General features: G+C 46.0%; 1 protein-coding gene across 3 annotated transcripts in view; it reads right to left on the bottom strand.

Moving 5' to 3' along the window:
- AGAP1 (ArfGAP with GTPase domain, ankyrin repeat and PH domain 1) overlaps positions 1-13976 on the bottom strand; it is a 329771-nt gene extending 315795 nt beyond the window's left edge. For 2 of the 3 annotated variants that reach the window (XM_082228167.1, XM_082228168.1), the window contains exon 1: positions 13702-13976. In XM_082228167.1, coding sequence (XP_082084293.1) covers positions 13702-13879 — 178 coding nt within the window. In that variant the 5' untranslated portion in view covers positions 13880-13976. The remainder of the gene's footprint in view (positions 1-13701) is intronic. The other variant, XM_082228171.1, reaches the window with a different exon arrangement.
- Between the last annotated feature and the right edge of the window lie 9247 nt (positions 13977-23223).

Genomic DNA, 23223 nt, shown 5'->3' with positions numbered 1-23223 from the left:
AACACTTTAGAATTGTTAATTAATTTATTTTTTTAATCCCTCTCTGTACCTTAATCATAAATTTTATCAGAGTGGACAGCAATAGTAAAATACATTATGACAAGAAAACCGTAATTAGAAGATACAACTGCTAATCTCTCTCACATCTGCCACTGAAAAGCCCTTACTTCAAATGCCTGAAAGAAGAGGAAAGTCTTCAGCTGGTGCCAAAAGATGGAGAGAGTCAGCACCAACCTAACTTTGGCGGGGAGGCTGTTCCAAAGCCAGGGTGCCTTCACTGGGAAGGCACTTTGGGGCACTGCAACTCTGCTGACTCCGCTAAAGATAGAGGTATCAGAAGGTTCTTCCCAAGTCATTTGAAGACCAGGCAGACTTTTACAAGCAGAAATCCTCTGGATCCCACCCTAATGACATATTTACATCCTTATAGCATCACTCTTTATGTTTATTTTCATGTACTTTTCTCGTAACATGCCCAGGCTACTATTCTTCTGTAGAACATTATTTTGAGTGTCATTAAACATCCGATTCATGCTATCAATCCAGCATGTATTCAATACTAATTAACTAGTTGTATCACTTGCAAGAATCATAGCTAAAGAACACTTTAAGAGGGAGTTCGTATGCTGCAGAAGTCAAATTGCCTTTTTCTGCTCCACTCTCAAACATCTAGGGGAGCAAACTGCACTCTGCCCCTTGGGCCCAAATGGTCCGCCCACTGCCTCCCCCCCCCCAACTGTAGGGCAGCTGAGTGGGAGGAGGCAGGCAGACTCCAGAGGCCCCGCAGTGCACCCCGTCCCTATGAGCGGCTTACTCCGCCCCAAGCGTCGGAGCGGATTCCTCCGCCGCTGTGAGGAGCTGTGACTGCCAGAACTGCCTGAGTGATTGTGCTTGAGGAATGGGGGGTTTGGGTAGCCAGGGGGCAGCTGAGGGAACCGGGTGGAAGGGACAATGTCTGGAGTGGGGGCCGCTGGGGGGAGTACCAGACCAGGGTTTGTCGTGAGACCAATAGTGAGGTGAGGCTGGGGGGGGAGAATATGGATGGTGGCATGTATTTATTTACATATTTAATTTCAACATTCAGTGTATAAGACAACCCCCAATTTTAATCTTTAAAAATTTGGGGGGGAAATATTGTCTTATACATGGAAAAGTACGGTAAACAAACTCATCTATACAAGTGCAAAACTTATTTAAAGTGCACTTTAAAGTGCAAAACTTAGATAAAAGTGATTCTTTAAACTTAAGCAGTTGGCCTTTTTCAAGTGTAAAGAAAGGGTTTCCCGGTCTCAACCTGAATGCAACTAATGGAGCTACATGGTATCTGAAGAACTGTGCATGCACATGAAAGCTCATACCAGTAACAAACTTAGTTTGTCTCTAAGGTGCTACTGGAAGGATTTTTTTATTATTTTGTTTCGACTAATGAAGCTACAGTATTTTTAAATTTAGCACAACCTTATTTGTTATCTGTGTGTCAGTAATAAAGAACTTGGTATTATGTCACAGTAGCATCAGTGAATAAAAATCTATTTGAAGTTGTAGCAGAGTACAATTGGTTATCTAGAGTTAAAATCATGGCTTCAGATATGTATTTCTCCTCTTTTTCGCCAGATTATTACAATGTTTGGACAAATGCACAGCATTTCTGTCATCTAGTAGTATAGCAGATACACTGTTTAAAATGCACCTTTTACCTCAAGGTCAAAGAACTAGTCCCCAAACCCTTCACATTTTTTTAAAAAGGCATAACTGAAATACATCTAACCATATGATTCATCAATATCTACTGAGCAGCAAGAACATTTTAAGAATGTGGTAGTCTCACTTCACAGCAACCAAAGAGACGCAAGCCAAGAGTGTGTGATGTGTGTACAGCAATGCAAGGAACAGGGAGGTACTCTGATGTGATGGAAGAATGGGAAAACTTCAAGAGGTTTTGGGGAAGGTTCTTAAAGAAGAGGAAGAAGAGTTTGGATTTAATATCCCGCCTTTCACTCCCTTTAAGGAGTCTCAAAACGGCTAACAATCTCCTTTCCCTCCTCCCCCACAACACTCCATGAGGTGAGTGGGGCTGAGAGACTTCAAAGAAGTGTGACTAGCCCAAGCAGCTGCATGTGGAGGAGCGGAGATGCGAACCCGGTTCCCCAGATTACAAGACTACCGCTCTTAACCACTACACCACACTGGCTGGAAGTGGCTGGAAGAAGTTTCCTGTCCCTCCCCACATGCTTCAGCCACATTTATGCCTGAAAAGCCTTTCCAGAGTATAAGGGGGCCCTTCCTGAACAATGTGTGGTGGGGCCAAAAGGGGATGGGAATTGCACAAAATCACACAGAGTTTGAGGGTGATTTCCCCCTCCCACAGTAGCCCCTGCAAACCAACCCACTTTGTCAGGAGGTCCTCCCAACCCTCAAAAGGCACAGATGACTGCAGCGGGCAGGAAGAAGGGATGGGAAACATTCTTTCCACGAACTTCCTGAAAGTAGATTCTGTCTATTTCATCTACACAATCCGAATGAATTTCAGGAGCCAAAATGGTTTTACTGTGCAGCCTGAGCAGGAGCAGTGAACACTGCTATAGATAATTGTTGTCACTTGTGTTCACTCCTCCCCCTCCCCCCCGCACAGCCCTGCTCACAGTTGTGAAGATGATTCTTACGTTATGAATGGTCCGTGTCACCATTAAGAAAAAAACATAAGAATAGGCCAATATATATGTAGACTGTCCCTGGATAAAGTTTACTTTTCTTCTTTCAGTTCTCATAGTTCTTAACCAGTCCTAGCTCAAGGTTGTCATCTGAACTAGCCAGATGTTTAACTGAGAATTCTTGATTCGACACCACAAACATTAACGGGGTCAGCCCCTGCAGTAGTGGCCAAAATAGTCATTTGAATAATTAATATTTACAAATACGGACATACGTGTGTATGTGTGAGTAAAATATGGCGCTAGAATTTGAACTTAAATGTTTGCGGGCGGAGGCAAAGCGGCACTTGGAAGGCGGCATTCAGTGATCTCACGGGGGGGCGGGACGCAAAGCAGTAAAGGGAAGGGAGCTGCCAGCGTGCTGGGGGGGGAGTCACCAAGACTTCTCAAAGTGCTCACAATCTACCAATCCCCAATCACAAAATGCACCTGGCATGCGGCTAATATTGAACCCTGCATCAGAGTACCTTCCTGTTCATTTACTCCACATTCTCTTGGCTTTTAAAAGTGCTGCCCCTCTCTATATAGGGTCAGAACGACTGGAAGGGGTAGTATTTTATTTGATAAAACAAATTTATTTAAAAAGCTTTCTTCTTGGTTAGATGGCAAGAATTGATTTCTGAGAAGAATTGGTAGACAGGTGGGGGGTGTTTGTGTAATCACACTAAAATCAGAAAGGAATTTTGTGCAATATATGCTGGCGCTATCTAAATGGCAAAATAAATACAAAAAATACTACAGTGGTACCTCGGGTTAAGTACTTAATTCGTTCTGGAGGTCTGTTCTTAACCTGAAACTGTTCTTAACCTGAAGCACCACTTTAGCTAATGGGGCCTCCTGCTGCCGATGTGTCACCGCCGTGCAATTTCTGTTCTCAGCAAAGTTCTTAACCTGAGGTACTATTTCTGGGTTAGCAGAGTCTGTAACCTGAATCGTATGTAACCTGAAGCGTATGTAACCCGAGGTACCACTGTATTCTTGTGGCATCTTAACTGCCAGGCTGCAGTTTATTCATTAGAAACTACATTTTCAATAGTCAACTGAGTAAATCCTGAGTTCACCTAGTAATATCTAAAAATACTCACACTTTAAAAAAAAAAAATCTGACTTGGGAACAAGCCTGGCTAGAAGTGCATGTAAGCATTATGTCTTGGTTGACCTTGACAAAAGTGTTTGCTCCACCTGTGCTGAGTTCAGAAACAATGATTGCAGAAATTCTAGCTGCTTGCTTTCCTCCTGGCCTACATGCATTACTGCCTAGGTGCAGAAATGATATCCTCCTGGCTTAGAAAATCTTCATGATAAACTTTATGTAGCTTAACATAATGCTGTATAAAAATAAAGCAAATGGCTCAGCTTCATATATTTTGTGTGTCTTGTACAAGTTTAGACTTCCAGCATTCAAGAAGTGAGAAACTATATACTTAGCCCCACGGATAATTGGTTGTCATGGGGCAATTGCTTGCTCTCTCCTCTGCTGCTGCTGCTACATCTCCTTCTCCTCATGTTGGTTTTCACAGTGGTTTGTGTTGCAGGGTAGGGGGTGTATGTATGACAGACATTCATTTAGAATATCAAGTGAGTGTACATGATATGGTAGACATTGCTTTGGAATTATTGCAGTATTGATTATTGTAACGGTTAGAGTATTGCAATGGTGATTGCCTTTCTCTCTTTTTTGCAACCAAGGAAAAATAGTCTTTTTGATATCTGAATCTATTGCCTCACATCAGTACATTCTGGGATAATTTTCTTACACTTAGCACTCAGGTGTGCTGTGAATATTATTTTGCATTCAACGTGAATGTTAACAATGGTAACAACTGTGTTTCATATTTAATACAATTGGCCTTTTAACAATTTGAGACTGGTTATTTCTCTAATACATAACAACAATTTATTAATAATAATTTATATGCCTCTAATTTACATGCTGTGTATGGAGTATTTTAAACAATGAACTTAATCTGCATTTATTTGTTCTGTTTGTCTATTCTGGAGTAATCTCAAAGGCTTTAGCCACTAGTGAGCTGCTGCAGCAGCTGTTGCAGTTTTCTGTCACAAGGCCTATTAACAATCAGTGCTGCACTTTAATATACTAATATTTGTGTGCATCAATATATTAAATAGTAAACTCTCTTCGGGGATAGTTCAGTAGGCTTTATGAATTTCTACATATTATAAAGTTTAAAAATAATAAATACATTCTGGGTGTATTTTAAAGCTGTTGCTTTATTTATTTTATTTTGTATCTGAATTTGCAATCATTTTCAAAGCACATGGTGCTTTCCTTTTCCTGAAATGCTCATCTTGAACTATTCAATGTTGATTCCTATTTTAATAATGTGGTTTTGTTTTACTTTTGGAAAATTACATGCCTGACAGCAATCTCGGGGATAGCAAAATGGAAACAGCTCCTCTCCAACTCTGTCTAGTCTATAGCACAGGGGCCACATGTACTTTTGACTGTATTTTTGCTGCCCCCAGTGCCTCGTGAATCTGTCCCATTCTTCCATCACATCAGAGCAGTGTTAGAAACTAGGACTGAAAAGCTGTTTGCCACATGGCTTCTGGAACCTACGTTATGGGTGCCACAACAGTGTCTAGTCACTTTTTTTTTCCCAATTCAGTGACACTTTCTACTTATATTTTCAAAACACATGAACTAATACACAGTTTACATCAGTGACACATTTTTAATATCACATTTTAAATAGCAATTCATATATATATATATATATATATATATATATATATATATATGCTTTCGTAGATTTTCACGGGTACAGGAATGCAGGTTTTGGTGTCTTCGGGTGTCTTCCCGTGTAAGAGTCGGGGTGTCTGTGCGACGTTTCGACGAGGTCTCACTCGTCATCTTCAGGCTGGTGCTTTCGGCTTCTTGTTACTGGAACAGAGCAGAGTCTGGTGTTTGAGTTCCTATAAATACTGTTGAGGGGTGTGGTGTATAGCCTCCAACGTTCTGGGCAAAGAGGAAGTTCCTAGATTAGTGTGCCTTTTCTTCTTTTGTTCCTTAATTACTTGAGGGATATCTTGGGTGATTTCATGAGTGATATTCAGAATATCACTGGGTGGGTCATTAAGTGTAGATTAGTTGCTAAAGCTTTCGTGTCTTGACCTCTTGAGCTTGTGAAGAGTTTTTCTGAGAAGATGGCTGTGCTGCATTTAGTTGTGCTCTGGCTTGGCTTCGTGTATAGGGGCGAGCTGTGGACACAGAAGAAAACAATGGCATGGCCCTCCTTCCTTATATCAAGGGCACTACAGACAAAATCAGCAAAATCCTCCATAAACACAATATCAAAACAGCCTTCTGCACCAACCAAAAATAGCCAATATCCTCAGAAACCCAAAAGACAAAATCCAGCTGGAAAACCAAGGGGTCTATGAAATACCCTGCAAAGTCTGCCCAGCCACGTACATTGGACAAACAAACAGACGAATAAATGCACGTATCGCAGAACACAAGAATGCCGTCAAAAAAGAAGAAAAAACTTCCTCTCTTTTCCAACACATGAAAGAAACAGGACATGAAATTAATTTTGCAGATTCCAAATTGCTCTTTAACATGGAACATCACCACAAGAGAATAATCATGGAAGCCATCGAGATAGAGAAACACCCTCACAACATGAACAAGCGTGACGACACGTCCCGCCTGCCAGACATCTGGAAATTAGCCCTCCCCACAAAAACCGACACCAGAACCAGAGGCACACAGAACGCCGTCACCAATCAACCACACCAGACCCAAACCCAGACCCTCTCCACAGACATATTACAGACTCCATCCAGTAGCCAAACTATAGTGGCACCTCCGGATGCTGCACCCCCCTGCAATCCCTACACAGATCTGGCTGGCACAAGGCACAAAACCATAGCTCGCCCCTATACACGAAGCCAAGCCAGAGCACAACTAAATGCAGCACAGCCATCTTCTCAGAAAAACTCTTCACAAGCTCAAGAGGTCAAGACACGAAAGCTTTAGCAACTAATCTACACTTAATGACCCACCCAGTGATATTCTGAATATCACTCATGAAATCACCCAAGATATCCCTCAAGTAATTAAGGAACAAAAGAAGAAAAGGCACACTAATCTAGGAACTTCCTCTTTGCCCAGAACGTTGGAGGCTATACACCACACCCCTCAACAGTATTTATAGGAACTCAAACACCAGACTCTGCTCTGTTCCAGTAACAAGAAGCCGAAAGCACCAGCCTGAAGATGACGAGTGAGACCTCGTCGAAACGTCGCACAGACACCCCGACTCTTACACGGGAAGACACCCGAAGACACCAAAACCTGCATATATATATATATATATATATATATATATATATATATATATATGCTTTCGTAGATTTTCACGGGTACAGGAATGCAGGTTTTGGTGTCTTCGGGTGTCTTCCCGTGTAAGAGTCGGGGTGTCTGTGCGACGTTTCGACGAGGTCTCACTCGTCATCTTCAGGCTAGTGCTTTCGGCTTCTTGTTACTGGAACAGAGCAGAGTCTGGTGTTTGAGTTCCTATAAATACTGTTGAGGGGTGTGGTGTATAGCCTCCAACGTTCTGGGCAGAGAGGAAGTTCCTAGATTAGTGTGCCTTTTCTTCTTTTGTTCCTTAATTACTTGAGGGATATCTTGGGTGATTTCATGAGTGATATTCTGAATACCACTGGGTGGGTCATTAAGTGTAGATTAGTTGCTAAAGCTTTCGTGTCTTGACCTCTTGAGCTTGTGAAGAGTTTTTCTGAGAAGATGGCTGTGCTGCATTTAGTTGTGCTCTGCATTTAGTTGTGCTCTGGCTTGGCTTCGTGTATAGGGGCGAGCTGTGGTTTTGTGCCTTGTGCCAGCCAGATCTGTGTAGGGATTGCAGGGGGGTGCAGCATCCGGAGGTGCCACTATAGTTTGGCTACTGGATGGAGTCTGTAATATGTCTGTAATATGTCCCAGACCCTCTCCACAGACATATTACAGACTCCATCCAGTAGCCAAACTATAGTGGCACCTCCGGATGCTGCACCCCCCTGCAATCCCTACACAGATCTGGCTGGCACAAGGCACAAAACCACAGCTCGCCCCTATACACGAAGCCAAGCCAGAGCACAACTAAATGCAGCACAGCCATCTTCTCAGAAAAACTCTTCACAAGCTCAAGAGGTCAAGACACGAAATCTTTAGCAACTAATCTACACTTAATGACCCACCCAGTGGTATTCAGAATATCACTCATGAAATCACCCAAGATATCCCTCAAGTAATTAAGGAACAAAAGAAGAAAAGGCACACTAATCTAGGAACTTCCTCTCTGCCCAGAACGTTGGAGGCTATACACCACACCCCTCAACAGTATTTATAGGAACTCAAACACCAGACTCTGCTCTGTTCCAGTAACAAGAAGCCGAAAGCACTAGCCTGAAGATGACGAGTGAGACCTCGTCGAAACGTCGCACAGACACCCCGACTCTTACACGGGAAGACACCCGAAGACACCAAAACCATATATATATATATATATATATATATATATATATATATATATATGCAGGTTTTGGTGTCTTCGGGTGTCTTCCCGTGTAAGAGTCGGGGTGTCTGTGCGACGTTTCGACGAGGTCTCACTCGTCATCTTCAGGCTGGTGCTTTCGGCTTCACGGGAAGACACCCGAAGACACCAAAACCTGCATTCCTGTACCCGTGAAAATCTACGAAAGCATATATATATATATATATATATATATATATATATATATATGCCTTTTCCGTTTTTCCATTCACACATCATGTTTACTCCACATAGAATATTTATGTACAGACTTCTCAACCTATCATTATTATCAAGCTCTTCAGTTAAGGAAAAAGTGGGAAATGTTAGTGAATTAAAAATAAGATCATTTCTCTACTTTTTCACACTTTGCATCTTGTACACCAAAATAATGTAATCAAATTAGGGAGAAGTTTGAAATTAATACTTACCTACAGAGAAGCTGGCACTTGGCATCATTTATCTTCAGAAGTAATGCTTTTACCCTTTCCAAAGTGTGGGCTATCACGGGACAGCCTTTCCAATTTGTGCTATAACAATATCCATGTGATTCTGGAGTTCACAGTGTGAATTACACACACAAAAAGGCATTCCATTTAATACAGAAAAACCTTTCCTCACTCAGAAAGATATTTCTGCTTTATCTTCAGGATGAGCTTCCACTTTCGAAAACCAGCTCACTAGTTCAAGGATGGAGAACTACAGTATTTGATAAAAGATCAAAGATGCCATCAATCCAAAGCAAAGGGCAGGCCCCCTTAACTGTGGCATCATTTACCCCAAGATAATCTACAAAAATGCCTTTTCCCAAAACTGCCTAATAAAAGTAGATAACGTTTTTTTAAAGTTACCAGGAACATAATAGTTTGAGACACTGGAAAGTAGACTGCAATTCTATACTTGCTTTTGAAGATATTGTGATGTTGAAATGTTTAAGTCAGATACCTGCTATATTCAGTTTAAATAGTTTAAATTGTCATCAGCCAGTAATTTACAGGACAAGATAGCTAGCCTTTATTCTCTACTGTTAACTTCCTGAAGAGTCTGAAGCTAGACACCAATGAACAGTACAGTGGTACCTCGAGTTACATACACTTACATACACTTCAGGTTACAGACGCTTTAGGTTACAGACTCCGCTAACCCAGAAATAACCTCAGGTTAAGAACTTTGCTTCAGGATGAGAACAGAAATCGTGCTCTGGCGGCGAGGCGGCAGCAGGAGGCCCCATTAGCTAAAGTGGTGCTTCAGGTTAAGAACAGTTTCAGGTTAAAAACTGACCTCCAGAACGAATTAAGTTCTTATCCCAAGGTACCACTGTATAGTGAGCTAAACTACACTGATAACTGCCAATACAGTACCTAATATTAAAACACTTTCAACAGATAAATTTCAAAGCATTTCCAGACACAAAATATTATGGCCTATTACCTCTATCCAATATCAGTGTAACGTAAATGTTATTTCCTTAGCTTAGAAATGGATAAACACCCTGGCCCCTACAGCTCCCTTCAGTTCAACAGCAATCACTATAACATGCCTCCATATAATTACCACATATTTCTCCCCAAAGATACAAAAAACAACCATATTCTTTCTTGCAAATTCAGGAACACCGGTTTGAAACACTAAGCAAAGTAAAAAGTTGAAGTGCTACATTTTTCACATCAGAAAGATTACAACCTACCATATATTCTTATATCACATGTAGCAAATGTAAAAAAGGCAGACTTAAGAATGTGAAAGCTCAAAGTTGTACATATTTGTGTTTGTGACTAGGCACTGTGATAGAAAGATGGTGAAGTGGTTGTACTGCAGCATTCCAAACGGATGCATGAAAATCATATACTAAAACACAAAAACTTATGCAGCTAAGCAAAGATTTGAGAAGGAATCCTGATCCAAAGGAACAGGCAGAACATTACAGTCAGCAAGCACTAAATTTACCAACTTCTAAATATAAGTAATAATACACACTAGTTGAACTTCAGAGGTGCTTTCTGTTATACCTGAACAGTAAAAATATGCAAATAAACTTTATCCGATAACCCTTAAGAGAGGAAATGGTCAGATAAAAGCAAGAGATCATGTGACAGGACGGGGGGAGTAGTAAAGAGGAAATTAGTTTAGATTAACTAAAATGCATTAAAATTTACAAGAATACGTCAATCCAAGCCACATACCATACAAATCAGGACAAATGCCATACAGACTATAAACCACTCCTTAACAATAATGCACTGACATAGCCAACAAGAGGAAGCTTAATTATTCTAAGAATATTTGGTTTAATTGAACTACTTGCTCATGAGACAGCAAGTAGATATCACCTGCTCAGTCTAAAGGCCGGAGGATTAGATTAAGCTTCTGCAATATGGCTATGCAAGTAACTCTTCGAAGCCTCTGCCCTCTTCTCCTTTATAATAGGAGAGAGCAACAAAAAATATGCTAATGTTAGAGGTATCTTGCATTCCTGCTCATTTAAAAAGCAACAACTAAATATTATTTATTTATATTATGCTTATATGCTAAAATGATATACTAGAAATCCAAACAACCAAAAAAGGCATTGGAACAGCCACACTTTCCAATACTCATCAAACTATAAGGCTCTTTTATATAGTCCAATAACTCCTTTCCAGCTGGTCTTTTTGCAACCTGACCAGGACCAAAGACATCCTACAGGCTTTGCAGAGCAATACGAATTCTCTAGGGACTTGCTAACTAGGCTGCACAGTAAGACAGGCAAGCAACAGCCTGCCTCAAGAGGCTGTAGTGTGCAGGCTCATGTCTGATATGCAACATCAAAACACCACATGTGTACTTTGCACTTCCAAGAAGCAGCTGCATTTCTAAAGCAGCACTATTTATTTATTTCCAAGGTGCTCCTTCCTTAAGACCCTCCCCTGAAAACTTTTTAAAAAAATGTTCTGTTAAATATTGCTTCGCAATATTTTACAGGTCCGTCAAACAAATGTGATAGAACAGTTAGGGAATCAGTCTAGCTTATCAGATCAGCCTTATGCAGACCACACAGCAAGTCACTCCATGGCATTCTATTAAAAAGGTAGAGGGAACTCACAGCAAATAAAATACCGTATTTTTTGCTCTATAAGACTCACTTTTTCCCTCCTAAGAAGTAAGGGGAAATGTGTGTGCGTCTTATGGAGCGAATGCAGGCTGCGCAGCTATCCCAGAAGCCAGAACAGCAAGAGGGATCACTGCTTTCACTGTGCAGCGATCCCTCTTGCTGTTCTGGCTTCTGGGATTCAGAATCCCCCCCCCCTTGTTTTCCTCCTCCAAAAACTAGGTGCGTCTTATGGTCTGGTGCGTCTTATAGGGCGAAAAATACGGTGGCTTTTCCAGTCTCTGACTGGAAAGCACCTGACCCCTCACTGCAGTTCAGTGCCTGAGAACTGAGAACTGGAATAAGGAAGACCTGGCGCCTCTAATCTTTCTTCACCTTCGGGCCAACCCCTATCTGTCTCAGTACGGTGACAGCACCGACATACAGGTGAAACTTGAAAAATTAGAATATTGTTGAAAAGTTCATTTATTTCAGTAATTCAACTTAGAAGGTGAAACTAATATATGAGATAGACTCATGACATGCAACGGGAGATATGCCAAGCCTTTATTTGTTATAATTGTGATGATTATGGCATACAGCTGATGAAAACCCCAAATTAACAATCTCAAAAAAATAGAATATTATGAAAAGGTGCAGTAGCTATTCAATCCATAACACCTGCAATCGATTCCTGAGCCTTTAAATGGTCTCTCAGTCTCGTTCAGTAGGAAGCACAATCATGCAGAAGGCTGCTGACCTGACAGTTGTGCAGAAAGCCATCATTGAGATCCTCCATAAGGAGGGAAAGCCTCAAAAGGTAATTGCAGAAGTAGTTGGATGTTCCCAAAGTGCTGTATTGAAGCACATTAATGGAAAGTTATGCGGAAGGGGAAAGTGTGGAAGAAAAAGGTGCACAAGCAGCAGGGTTGACTGCATCCCGGAGAGGATTGTCAGGAAAAGACCATTCAAACGCGTTGGGGACTTTCACAATGAGTGGGATGAGGCTGGAGCCACCACACACAGACGGATCCTGGAGATGGGCTTCAAATGTCATATTCCTCTTGTCAAGCCGCTCCTGAACAAGAAACGTCAGAAGCATCTTACCTGGGCTAAAGAAAAAAAGAACTGATCTGTTGCTCAGTGGTCCCAAGTCCTCTTTTCTGATGAGAGCAACCTTTGCATCTCATTTGGAAACAAAGGACCCAGAGTCTGGAGGAAGAATGGGGAGGCACACAATGCCAGATGCTTGAAGTCCAGTGTGAAGTTTCCACAGTCTGTGTTGATTTGGGGAGCCATGTCATCAGCTGGTGTTGGTCCACTGTGCTTCATTAAGTCCAGGGTCAATGCAGCACTCTACTGGGAGATTTTGGAGCACTTCATGCTTCCGCAGACGAGCTTTATGGGGATGCTGACTTCATTTTCCAGCAGGACTTGGCACCTGTCCACACTGCCAAAAGTACCAAAACCTGGTTCAACGCCCATGGGATTACTGTGCTTGATTGGCCAGCAAACTCGCCTGACCTGAACCCCATAGAGAATCTATAGGGCACTGCCAAGAGAAAGATGAGAGACATGAGACTGAGCAATGCAGAAGAGCTGAAGGCTGCTATTGAAGCATCCTGGTCTTCCATAACACCTCAGCAGTGCCACGGGCTGATAGCATCCATGCCAGGCCACACTGAGGCAGTAATTGATGCAAAAGGGGCCCAAACCAAGTACGGAGTACATATGCATGCTTCTACTTCTCAGAGGTCCAATATTCCTCTATTTGCAATCCTTGTTTTGCTGATTTCATTTAATATTCTAATTTTCTGAGATTGTACGCCATGATCATCACAATTAGTATAAAAGCTTGACATATCTCCCTTGCATGTCATGAGTCTCTCTCATATATTAGTTTCACCTAGTTGAATTACTGAAATAAATGCACTTTCCCACGATATTCTGATTTTTCGAGTTTCACCTGTACCTTACACAGTTATTGCAAGAACCACGACAACTTGAGTGCTTTTGCGCACACACTAAGAGTGCTAAACATTTTTGTTGTCCTTGTTAAACATTTTTGTTGTCCTTGTATTACCATAAAAGCAAGGGAGAGGCCAGTGGGCCATCTCGCGACTCATCGCTCAGAAACAAGTTTCGCTACACTCAACGGGGCTTGCTCCGCAAGGAACTACCAGGGTGCGCAGGATTGCAATCGTCACAGGCGGAGGGAGAGGCACAGCGGCGATCTTTCTTTGGGGGTGAGGCTAACACCCCCAAAAAAGAGGGCAGAAGGGCTCGCTTCCGAATCAGGGCAGACGGAGAAGGGGGGGGGAGAGATAAACACCACAGCAGCTGCAACTCCAGCCGCGTCACCCACCTTCGATGGCGATGACGTGCTCCCGGAGCTGGCCCTGCAGCGCCGGCTCCTCCACCCGTTCCAGAAGGTCGTAGATGGAGTAGATGTTGGGGTGCACCGACTCGAAGCGCTGGATCTCCGCCCGGATGGCCGCCGAGTTGGCCAGCTGCTGTTGCTGCTGGAGGTGCTGGTAGTTCATGGCGGGGGGGCGGAGCGGCGACGGAGCGTCCCCGCCGCAGAGCGACCACCCTCAAGGCAGGCGGGCAGGCGCTCGCCCGCCCGCCCGCCCGCCCCTCGCTCGCCGAGCCGCGCTCTCGTCAGCTCACCTTCTGTCAGGAAAGGGCCGGGCGCGGAGGCCCCCCCGGAACACACGCAGGAAAAAGAAACGCCTCACACACACACACGCCGGAAAGAGAGAAGCGCACACGAAAGGCGGCGGCGGCGGCGGCGGCGGCGACGCCGGGCCTCAGGCAACCGCCGCTCGCAAAACCCCGACGCCCGGACTGGCTCCGAAGGCGCCGCCCACCGCCGCGGAACCGGCCAACGTCCGCGCCAGCCCCGCCCCCTCGCCGACGCTCCCCAACCGTCGCTCTCCTCTCCGCCGCCGCCCTCCTCCCCTCAGAGGCGCGTAAACACTCCCCCACATCTAGAGATCCCGCATATCGTTCTAGGCCCAAGCCCCGTCCCGGGGGGAGAGGGAGAGAGGAGAGTCAGGAAAGGGCCCGTTGCTTCCTGGGAAGCGTAGTTTTCAGAGGATCTGCCAGGATTCGTTTTTTTAAAAAAGAAAATCCTCTCCTCTTTTCGGTTTTGACATCGCGCCAGTATATAAGTTTAGCAAAATAATAATGAGTAAATGCCGCGGTATTCCGCCCCGACACGCAACGCGCATACACACGCGCACATTCCCCGCCTTCTCCCGCGGAAGCCTGAGAGGAGAGCTCTTCCCCTCAGGTGGCGGGTCACGGGGGGTTGGCGAGCGAGGGAGCGCTTCCCTGCTGTGGTGCCCACCCGGCCTCGGTGCCCTTTCCCTGGCAAGAAGAAAGACGCGAAACCCGAGGAAATGGAGCGATTGGTGGCGCTTTAAACCATTTGCATAGCCAGCAGCCTGGGGGCGGCGTCTTCCAAGTCCTAATAATTGTCTTATTTATCTGCCGCCCATCTGGCGGGGTTAGCCCAGCCACTCTGGGCAGCTTCCAACAAATTAAAACACAATACAACATCCAGCGTTAAAAACTTCCATGCCTTCAGATGAAATATTTGTGCCCAAGTTTCCCTTATTATTTGTTTGCTCCTTTATTAAATTTCTAGACTACCCTTCATCACAATATAAAAACACAAAAATACATACCATAATAACCAAGCACAAACAATTGCCTCACAGTTTAAAAGGCCATAGATGGCTTCATTATTCAAAAGTGGAATGTTTTTCCTGGAGCATAAGATATGTAATGAAGGCGCCAGGCGAGCCTGAGGAGAGCAGCATTCCACAAGGGGGGAGCCGCTGCAAAAAAGGCCTTTCTCATGACTCCCTGGTCCTGAATAGGGCAACTGTGCCTCTGAAGGACCAGCTGCGCAGCCTGGGAGTCATTTTGGACTCACAGATATCCATGGAGGCACAGGTCAATTCTGTGTCCAGGGCAGCTGTCTACCAGCTCCATCTGGTACACAGGCTGAGACCCTACCTGCCTGCGCACTTTCTCACCAAAGTGGTACATGTTCTGGTTATCTCTCACTTGGACTACTGCCATGCGCTCTATGTGGGGCTATCTTTTAAGTTTACTTGGAAACTACAATTAATCCAGAATGCAGCTGCCAGACTGGTGACTGGGAGCAGCCGCTGGGACCATATAACACCAGTCCTAAAGGATCTACATTGGCTTCCAGTATGTTTCCAAACACAATTCAAAGTGTTGGCATTGATCTTTAAAGCCCTAAATGGATTTGGACCTGCATACCTAAAGGAGTGTCTCCATCCCCATCACTCAGCCAGACACTGAGGTCCAGCTCCGAGGGCCTTCTGGCAGTTCCCTCACTGTGAGAAGTGAGGTTACAGGCAACCAGGCAGAGGGCTTTCTCAGTAGTGGCGCCCGCCCTGTGGAACTCCCTGCCATCAGATGTCAAGGAGATAAACAACTATCTGACTTTCAGAAGACATCTGAAGGCAACCCTTTGTAGGGAACCCTTTTAATTTTTGATGTCTTATTGTGCTTTAATGTTTGGAAACCACGAAGAGTGGCTGGGGCAACCCAGTCGGATGGGTGGCATATAAATAAATCATCATCATATTATTATTTTTTACTACCTCATATGTTGGTGAATCCTCTCCAGGAACTCTTTATTTGTCAGGCTTCCTTAGGGGGAAAGGCTCACAGGTAATCTGTAGATGTGTGAGAGAAAGAGATATGTTATGTACTGAGAACAATAGGATCCAAATTGCAGCAGTCTGATTAGTCCTAGAACAATAGGATTCAGAATGCAGCAGTCTGATTGGTCCTAGAACAATGCAGCAGTATGATTGGTTGGCAGGAACCACCCAATCCTGCTCCAGATTGAAGTGAATCCACAACCTGATTGGCTTACAGTAGAATTCCGGAATTAGCCAATCATGTGCAACCCATTGTGTAAATAATGTATATAAAGCAGATACTGTGAGGGGACATTCATTCATTCCTCCTCACCACTATGAGCTGAATAAAGAGCATGAAATCACTTTGCGACTCTGAGTATATTTCACTGGCGACGAAGGTGGGATCCCGCTGAGCTGACTGCCACACACAGCACCGCAGCACCGCCACCTGCCGCACCGCTGCCTCGCATCGTGTATCCAGGCTTCAGCTCCGGGAAACAAGGAACTCAGAATGGCAGCCAACAGCAGCTTCTCGCCATTCAACCCAGCATCTGGAGACTGGGAAGCATACGCCTCCCGTTTCACCTTCCTCCTAGAAGCCAAAGGGGTCACCGACGAAGAAGACGCCAAGAAGAGGGCGATATTCTTCAGCGTCTGCGGAGAGGAGACGTTTGAAATCGCCCGGGCTCTCCTTGCGCCTGAAGATGTTGCTACTGTTCCATACAAAACAATAATGGAACAGCTGAAGGGGCACTTTTCGCCGCAGCCCTCAGTGGTGGCTCGTCGAAATGCCTTCTACGCAAAGCGACAAGCCCCTGGGGAAACCATAACTGGGTTTGTGACCTCTCTCCGCCAAGCCGCCCGGTTCTGCAACTTCTCAGAGCTGGAGAACATGCTTCGTGACCGCCTCGTCGGTGGCCTGAAGGATGAGAAGCTGCAACGACGCCTCTACGCTAAGAAGGACCTAACGTTCCAGGTCGCTCTGGAGGAGGCCCTGGCAACGGAAGCTGCCGAGAGGTCGACGCAAGAGGCACGGCCGAGCCTGCCATCCCAACCAAGGGTCCACCACGAAGACCTCACTGACGACTCAGGATCCGACAGGGAGGAGGTGCACCGAGTACAGCAGCGCACTCAAGCAGCGCACAGACCACAGCTGCCTCGACGAGAAGGAGGAAACTGCGCAAGCTGCGGGGAGAGTCACGAGAGGAGGACCTGCCGTTTCCGCAACGCAGAGTGCAGGCAGTGCAGAAAATCGGGACACATCGCCCGGGTGTGTCGGGCTCGGCCCACCCGACACCAGGCATCAGATGACCAACCCAAGAGCCCCAGGTCCCGGGGCCCAACGCACCAAGGCAACTCGACGGAGCTCACGGACTGCCAGGTATACCAGTTGCCCCACCCCAACGTAGAGAAAATTTATGTAGAGGTACAGATAGAGGGGGCCCCATGCCGCATGGAGCTTGACACGGGTTCAACTCTATCCATAATCTCGGCAAAGACCTTAAGGGAACTGTGTCCTACTGGGGGTCCCAAACTCAGGCCGGCCCCATTCACCCTACGGGACTTCCAGAAACGTAAGGTCCCCACAATGGGGGTGGGGACCTTCAGGGTGCAATACCGAGGGCGGACGCGGCAACTGGACTTGCTTGTGGTCAAGGGCCCCTACATTAGCTTACTGGGATTGGCATGGTTTGGACCACTGGGGCTAGCTGTCACCGGGGTGAACCACACTAGCTTACAAGTGGACGTGGACGCCATATGCAAGGAATTTCCAGGCGTTTTCGATGGGAAATTGGGACAGTATACGGGGCCCCCCATTGCGCTACAGCTTGACCCCGCAGTACGACCGGTCAGGCTCAAGGCCCGCCGGGTCCCGTTCGCCTTGAAACCCCGTATAGACGAGGAATTGGACCGACTCATGGAGCAAGGAGTGCTGGAGCCGGTGCCTAATGCCCCCTGGGAAACTCCAATCGTTACACCCGTCAAGCCTAATGGTTCGGTCCGCATCTGCGCAGACTACAAATGTACCATAAACAAGGCCCTCACGGCCCACGCATACCCAGTGCCAGTGGTCAGCCATGTCCTTGCCACCCTGGCTGGGTCGAAAATTTTTGGCAAGCTGGACTTGGCCCAAGCATATCAACAGCTGCCAGTAGATGAGGCCACAGCAGAGGCACAGACGATTGTGACGCACAGAGGAGCGTTCAGGGTAAAGTGGCTGCAATTCGGGGTCAGCGTGGCACCAGGCATATTCCAGAATCTAATGGACTCTCTCCTTAAAGGGATTCCTGGTGTCACCCCCTTCTTCGATGATGTGTTGATTGCTGGGCCCACACCAGAGGAGTTTGAGGACCGCCTCCGCACCGTTCTACACCGTTTCCAGACGGCGGGTCTCAAGGTGAAGCGGGAAAAATGTCTACTAGGAGTGCCTCAGGTGGACTTTCTGGGATTTATGGTGGACGCAGAAGGGGTCCACCCGACTGGGGACAAGGTACGGGCTATTTGTGATGCCCCAGCGCCCAAGAGCAAGACTGAACTTCAGGCCTTCTTAGGACTATTGAACTTTTACCATTCCTTCCTTCCCCACAAGGCGGCGGTAGCGGAGCCCCTACACAGACTCCTAGACAAGCGGGCCCCTTGGGTGTGGGGCCAGCGCCAGGAGGCCGCATTCCAGGCAGTCAAGGACTTGCTTGTCTCAAACTCTGTCTTGGCACACTTCGACGAGAGGCTGCCGGTGGTGCTAGCATGCGACGCCTCACCCTATGGCATTGGCGCTGTCCTGGGGCACCAACTCCCGGATGGAAGAGAGGTGCCGGTGGCGTACTTTTCCCAGACACTCAACGCAACCGAGCGGAACTACTCGCAAATTGACAAGGAGGGTCTGGCAATCGTGAAGGGAGTAAAAAAATTCCATGATTTCTTGTACGGGCGGCCCTTCACCGTGGTGACTGACCACAAGCCGTTGCTTGGCTTGTTTGCCCCCGAAAAGCAGACCCCCCAAGTGCTGTCTCCTCGCGTCCTCAGGTGGTCAATTTTCCTTGCCAGCTACCAGTATGCACTGATTCACCGACCTGGGAAGGCGATGGGCCATGCGGACGCCCTCAGCAGGCTACCACTACCGGAAACAGGCCCTGACCCAGCACCTGCACAAGAGGTTATGAGCCTGGAGCTGCTTCCCGACCGCCCCATTCAGGCACAAGAAGTTGCACACCATTCCAAGAAAGATAGGGTCATCTCCCGGGTCCTGGACTGGGTGTGGAGGGGATGGCCCAGCAGCAGCCCCGGGCCAGAATTCGCCGGCTACACAACCCGCAAACATGAACTGTCGGCCCACAAGGGGTGCCTGTTATGGGGAAGCAGAGTCGTTGTTCCCCAGCCCCTCCGCAAAAGGGTCCTCACAGCCCTACACGCGACACATCCAGGGGTAGTAAGAATGAAGGCCCTTGCCAGGAGTTATGTGTGGTGGCCAGGGATCGACGGAGAGATAGAGGCCTGGGTCAAACACTGCCAGGCCTGCCAAGAATCCCGCCCAGATCCCCCAAGGGCCCCAGTCCAGACCTGGGAGTCCGCCCGAGCACCATGGTCACGCCTGCATGTGGATTTCGCTGGCCCCTTTCAGGGGAAAACATTCTTCATAGTGGTGGACTCCTACACCAAATGGCTGGAAGTCGCACTGGTACCGTCCACTTCCACGTCCGCAGCCATCCGGGTACTACGCAGGCTGTTTGCAACCCACGGGCTCCCTGACACTCTCGTCTCAGACAACGGGACTGCATTTACGTCAGGAGAATTCCAAACCTTCACAGCACAGAACGCCATCCGCCACATCCGTTCGGCGCCATTCCACCCTGCCACCAATGGCCAAGCAGAACGCATGGTGCGGACCACCAAGGACACCCTTCGCCGCATGACGCAAGGGGACTGGGAGTACCGCCTTGCCACATTCCTTCTAGCACAGCACAGCACCCCCAGCTCAACGACTGGCCGGAGCCCCGCTGAACTACTAATGGGTCGGCGCCTTGCAATCAGATTGGACCGCCTTCACCCCGATAGAGCTCAGGATGAGGTAGTGGTGGGGGAAGGCAGGAACCCCCGGACCTTCGAAGCCCAGGACCTAGTGTATGCAAAGAATTTTGGGGCAGGCCCAGCATGGGTACCCGCCACGGTCACCAGGGTCACTGGCCCAGTGTCGTACGAGGTGCTAACGGATGGGGGGCAATGCTGGCGCCGCCACTGCAACCAGATACGGCGACGATTCCCGGGAGAAACCCAGGAGGAGGACAGGTCAGAGGAGTCCCAAGGGAACAGCGGGGCAGTGAGGCCCATAGAGCAGGAGGGGCCAGCAGGAGAGGCAGAATCAGTAAATACAGAGAGGACCCGTGAGGCCGAAAGGACACCAGAACCAGAACCACGACTGAGCGAGCCGTTTGCACCAGACCAAACAACCCCATCACAGCCAGCATCCTTGGAACACGAGCCAGAACCTGGAGCCCGGACCAGGGAACACCCCAGGCCGCAACGCACACGTAGGCCGCCGGCATACCTTGAGGACTATGAATGCGACCTCCCGGGCAGGACTGGAACTTAGAGGGGAGGGGTGTTATGTACTGAGAACAATAGGATCCAAATTGCAGCAGTCTGATTAGTCCTAGAACAATAGGATTCAGAATGCAGCAGTCTGATTGGTCCTAGAACAATGCAGCAGTATGATTGGTTGGCAGGAACCACCCAATCCTGCTCCAGATTGAAGTGAATCCACAACCTGATTGGCTTACAGTAGAATTCCGGAATTAGCCAATCATGTGCAACCCATTGTGTAAATAATGTATATAAAGCAGATACTGTGAGGGGACATTCATTCATTCCTCCTCACCACTATGAGCTGAATAAAGAGCATGAAATCACTTTGCGACTCTGAGTATATTTCAAGATACTTGGCCATAGCTTGCACTCAAGTGGCAAACCTTTCTGGCATGTATCAGTTCAGTCTGCAGATGATGGGCTCACAACATGAGGGAAGGGAATTGTTCCATATATAGAAACCTAGATACAATACTAGCAAGGATTCTGTCCTGATTAAAAATAGCAAGTGAATCTGATCCAATGACCATAGGGCTGCATGGTCCTTCTACCTTACAGCATTTTCCCCACTTATGTTCCCCAGTAATTGGTATTCAGAGGCAAAACCTCTCCTATTCTGGAGATAAGACACAACTAGCAGGACTAGTGTCCACTGATAGCTTTATCATGCATGAATTGGTCTAAAATCCTTTTAACTGTCCAGTGTGATGGTTATTACTACATCTTGTGTAAGCAGATTCCATCATTTTACTACACACTATGAAGGAGTATTTGCTTTTGTCTGAATTTTCCAGCATTCGACTTCATTGGATAAGCTAAAGTTCTAGTACTAGAACAGAGGAAAATGCACTTTCTCCCTTCTATATCTCCCAATATATTTTTGTGTCACCTCAACTGACTGCCATCCATCATTATTTTAAAACAGATAGTTGGTATGCCCCAGAAACACAATTTTATATCTAGGATTGCTTATTTGTGTAGCTTTAAAAATCAATAAAATCTCCTTTTAAAAAAATCTATGGGGAGATAAGAATGGTTGGGATACTGTTTATGTCCTGTCTTTTCCTGGAACAGGATCAATGAAGCCTTCATTACTTCTTCTATGCTGGTATTTACTTCCTGTGGAACCTTTGGCAGACAGCCTTTTCTGACAGTTGAACAATTGCTGCCTGTGAAATGAGAATGGCCTGGCAAGAGCAGGAGTATGATGCACAAGAGGAAAATATTTTTGCTACTGAGAAAGATTTGTTAATGTATTCATGGGTATTTTTAGCTTAGACGGCCCTCTTGCCAATCCCCCCCCCCATCCAGAATTAGATATCTAATTCTGCAGTTTGCCATAACCATCTTTGAAACGTGCAACAAAAATCCTGGTAAGTCTGTGCAAAGCGGAGCAGCCCAAATCCCATGGGAGGTTACAGTAAAATAGGTCACTGAGAACACATTAGAACTAACTGGAAGTGTTGGTTTCAGTTGAAGTAAAGGGGATTAACAGGCAAATGGGAGTTCTGAAATCACATCAAAACAATGGTATGCATATTTCCCCAAAGATGCATACATATTTCTTAAACACTCCCCGCCCCCCATTTTGATGTATCACCGCATCTCTAAAAGAATGGAAACGGGGGGGGGGGGCACTTGAATGAAAGCTGTAAACTTTCTCTTTACTCATTAGACTAGGCAAGGCTGTTCAATATTGCTTTAGTGGTATGAAACATATGTCTGTTCAAAAGCCTGCTCATTCCATGCACATGAGTGCTTTTCATACAATCCCATTCATATTCTGATAGCAAAACGCACACCCTGGTACTGGAGACTGCCCTCTTTTACAACAGTGTGATTAATTGATCCTTAGAGAAGGAATCAGGGATTTTGCTTTAGATTTTGTTTTTCTCCAGAATTCCAGCATGATATTGAAGAGTAATTGACAACAAGCTAATTTTAAGTTGTCTCCAAAATGTGGGATAAAATATAGATATGACAATTTCTATCATTGACTCTAGCAACTTGGATAAAATATGGATAATGTTGACATGAGATATGTTACATTTATATCCCACTTTTCCTTCAAGGACCTCAAGGTGGTGTACAATGTTCCCCCACTCCCCATTCTATCTTCACAAGAATTCTATAAGGGAGGTTCGGCCAAGAGCCATGAGTTGTTAGGTTCAAAAAGCCACTTCTTTATGTTGATAGCACCTGAAACATGCCATAGTGAGAAACTATAGAAGCTGCATTTCCTCTTCTATAAATAATAATAATAATAATAGAATTATTATTATTATTATTCTACTGTTATGATTGACTTGCTGCTCTAGAAAAGCATTCTGAAGCATGAATTGCTTTCCAAGCTCTTTGTTGGACTGATGCATAAAATACCATCGGAGGCAGGGATGGTCATCATGTCTTGAATAATCCAATGCAAAATTTAGGAGCATTGTTAAGAAACGTCTCACAGAAATATGGGAGATATAAAATCAAGCATAGGAGAAAACAATTACCAAACTAACATGCTGGCTGTTACACTGTCTTACCATAGATGCAAATGGCTGGATAACACATTCCTGCCAAAACTTGCCAAAAGTTGAATCAAAATTCAAGGAACTAATAAGCCA

This window comes from Podarcis vaucheri (genome assembly GCF_965113315.1).
Source record: "Podarcis vaucheri genome assembly, chromosome: 1".
NCBI lineage: Eukaryota > Metazoa > Chordata > Lepidosauria > Squamata > Lacertidae > Podarcis > Podarcis vaucheri.
Note: the sequence above shows the minus strand (reverse complement) of the source record. Positions and strands in the feature narration are given on the sequence as shown.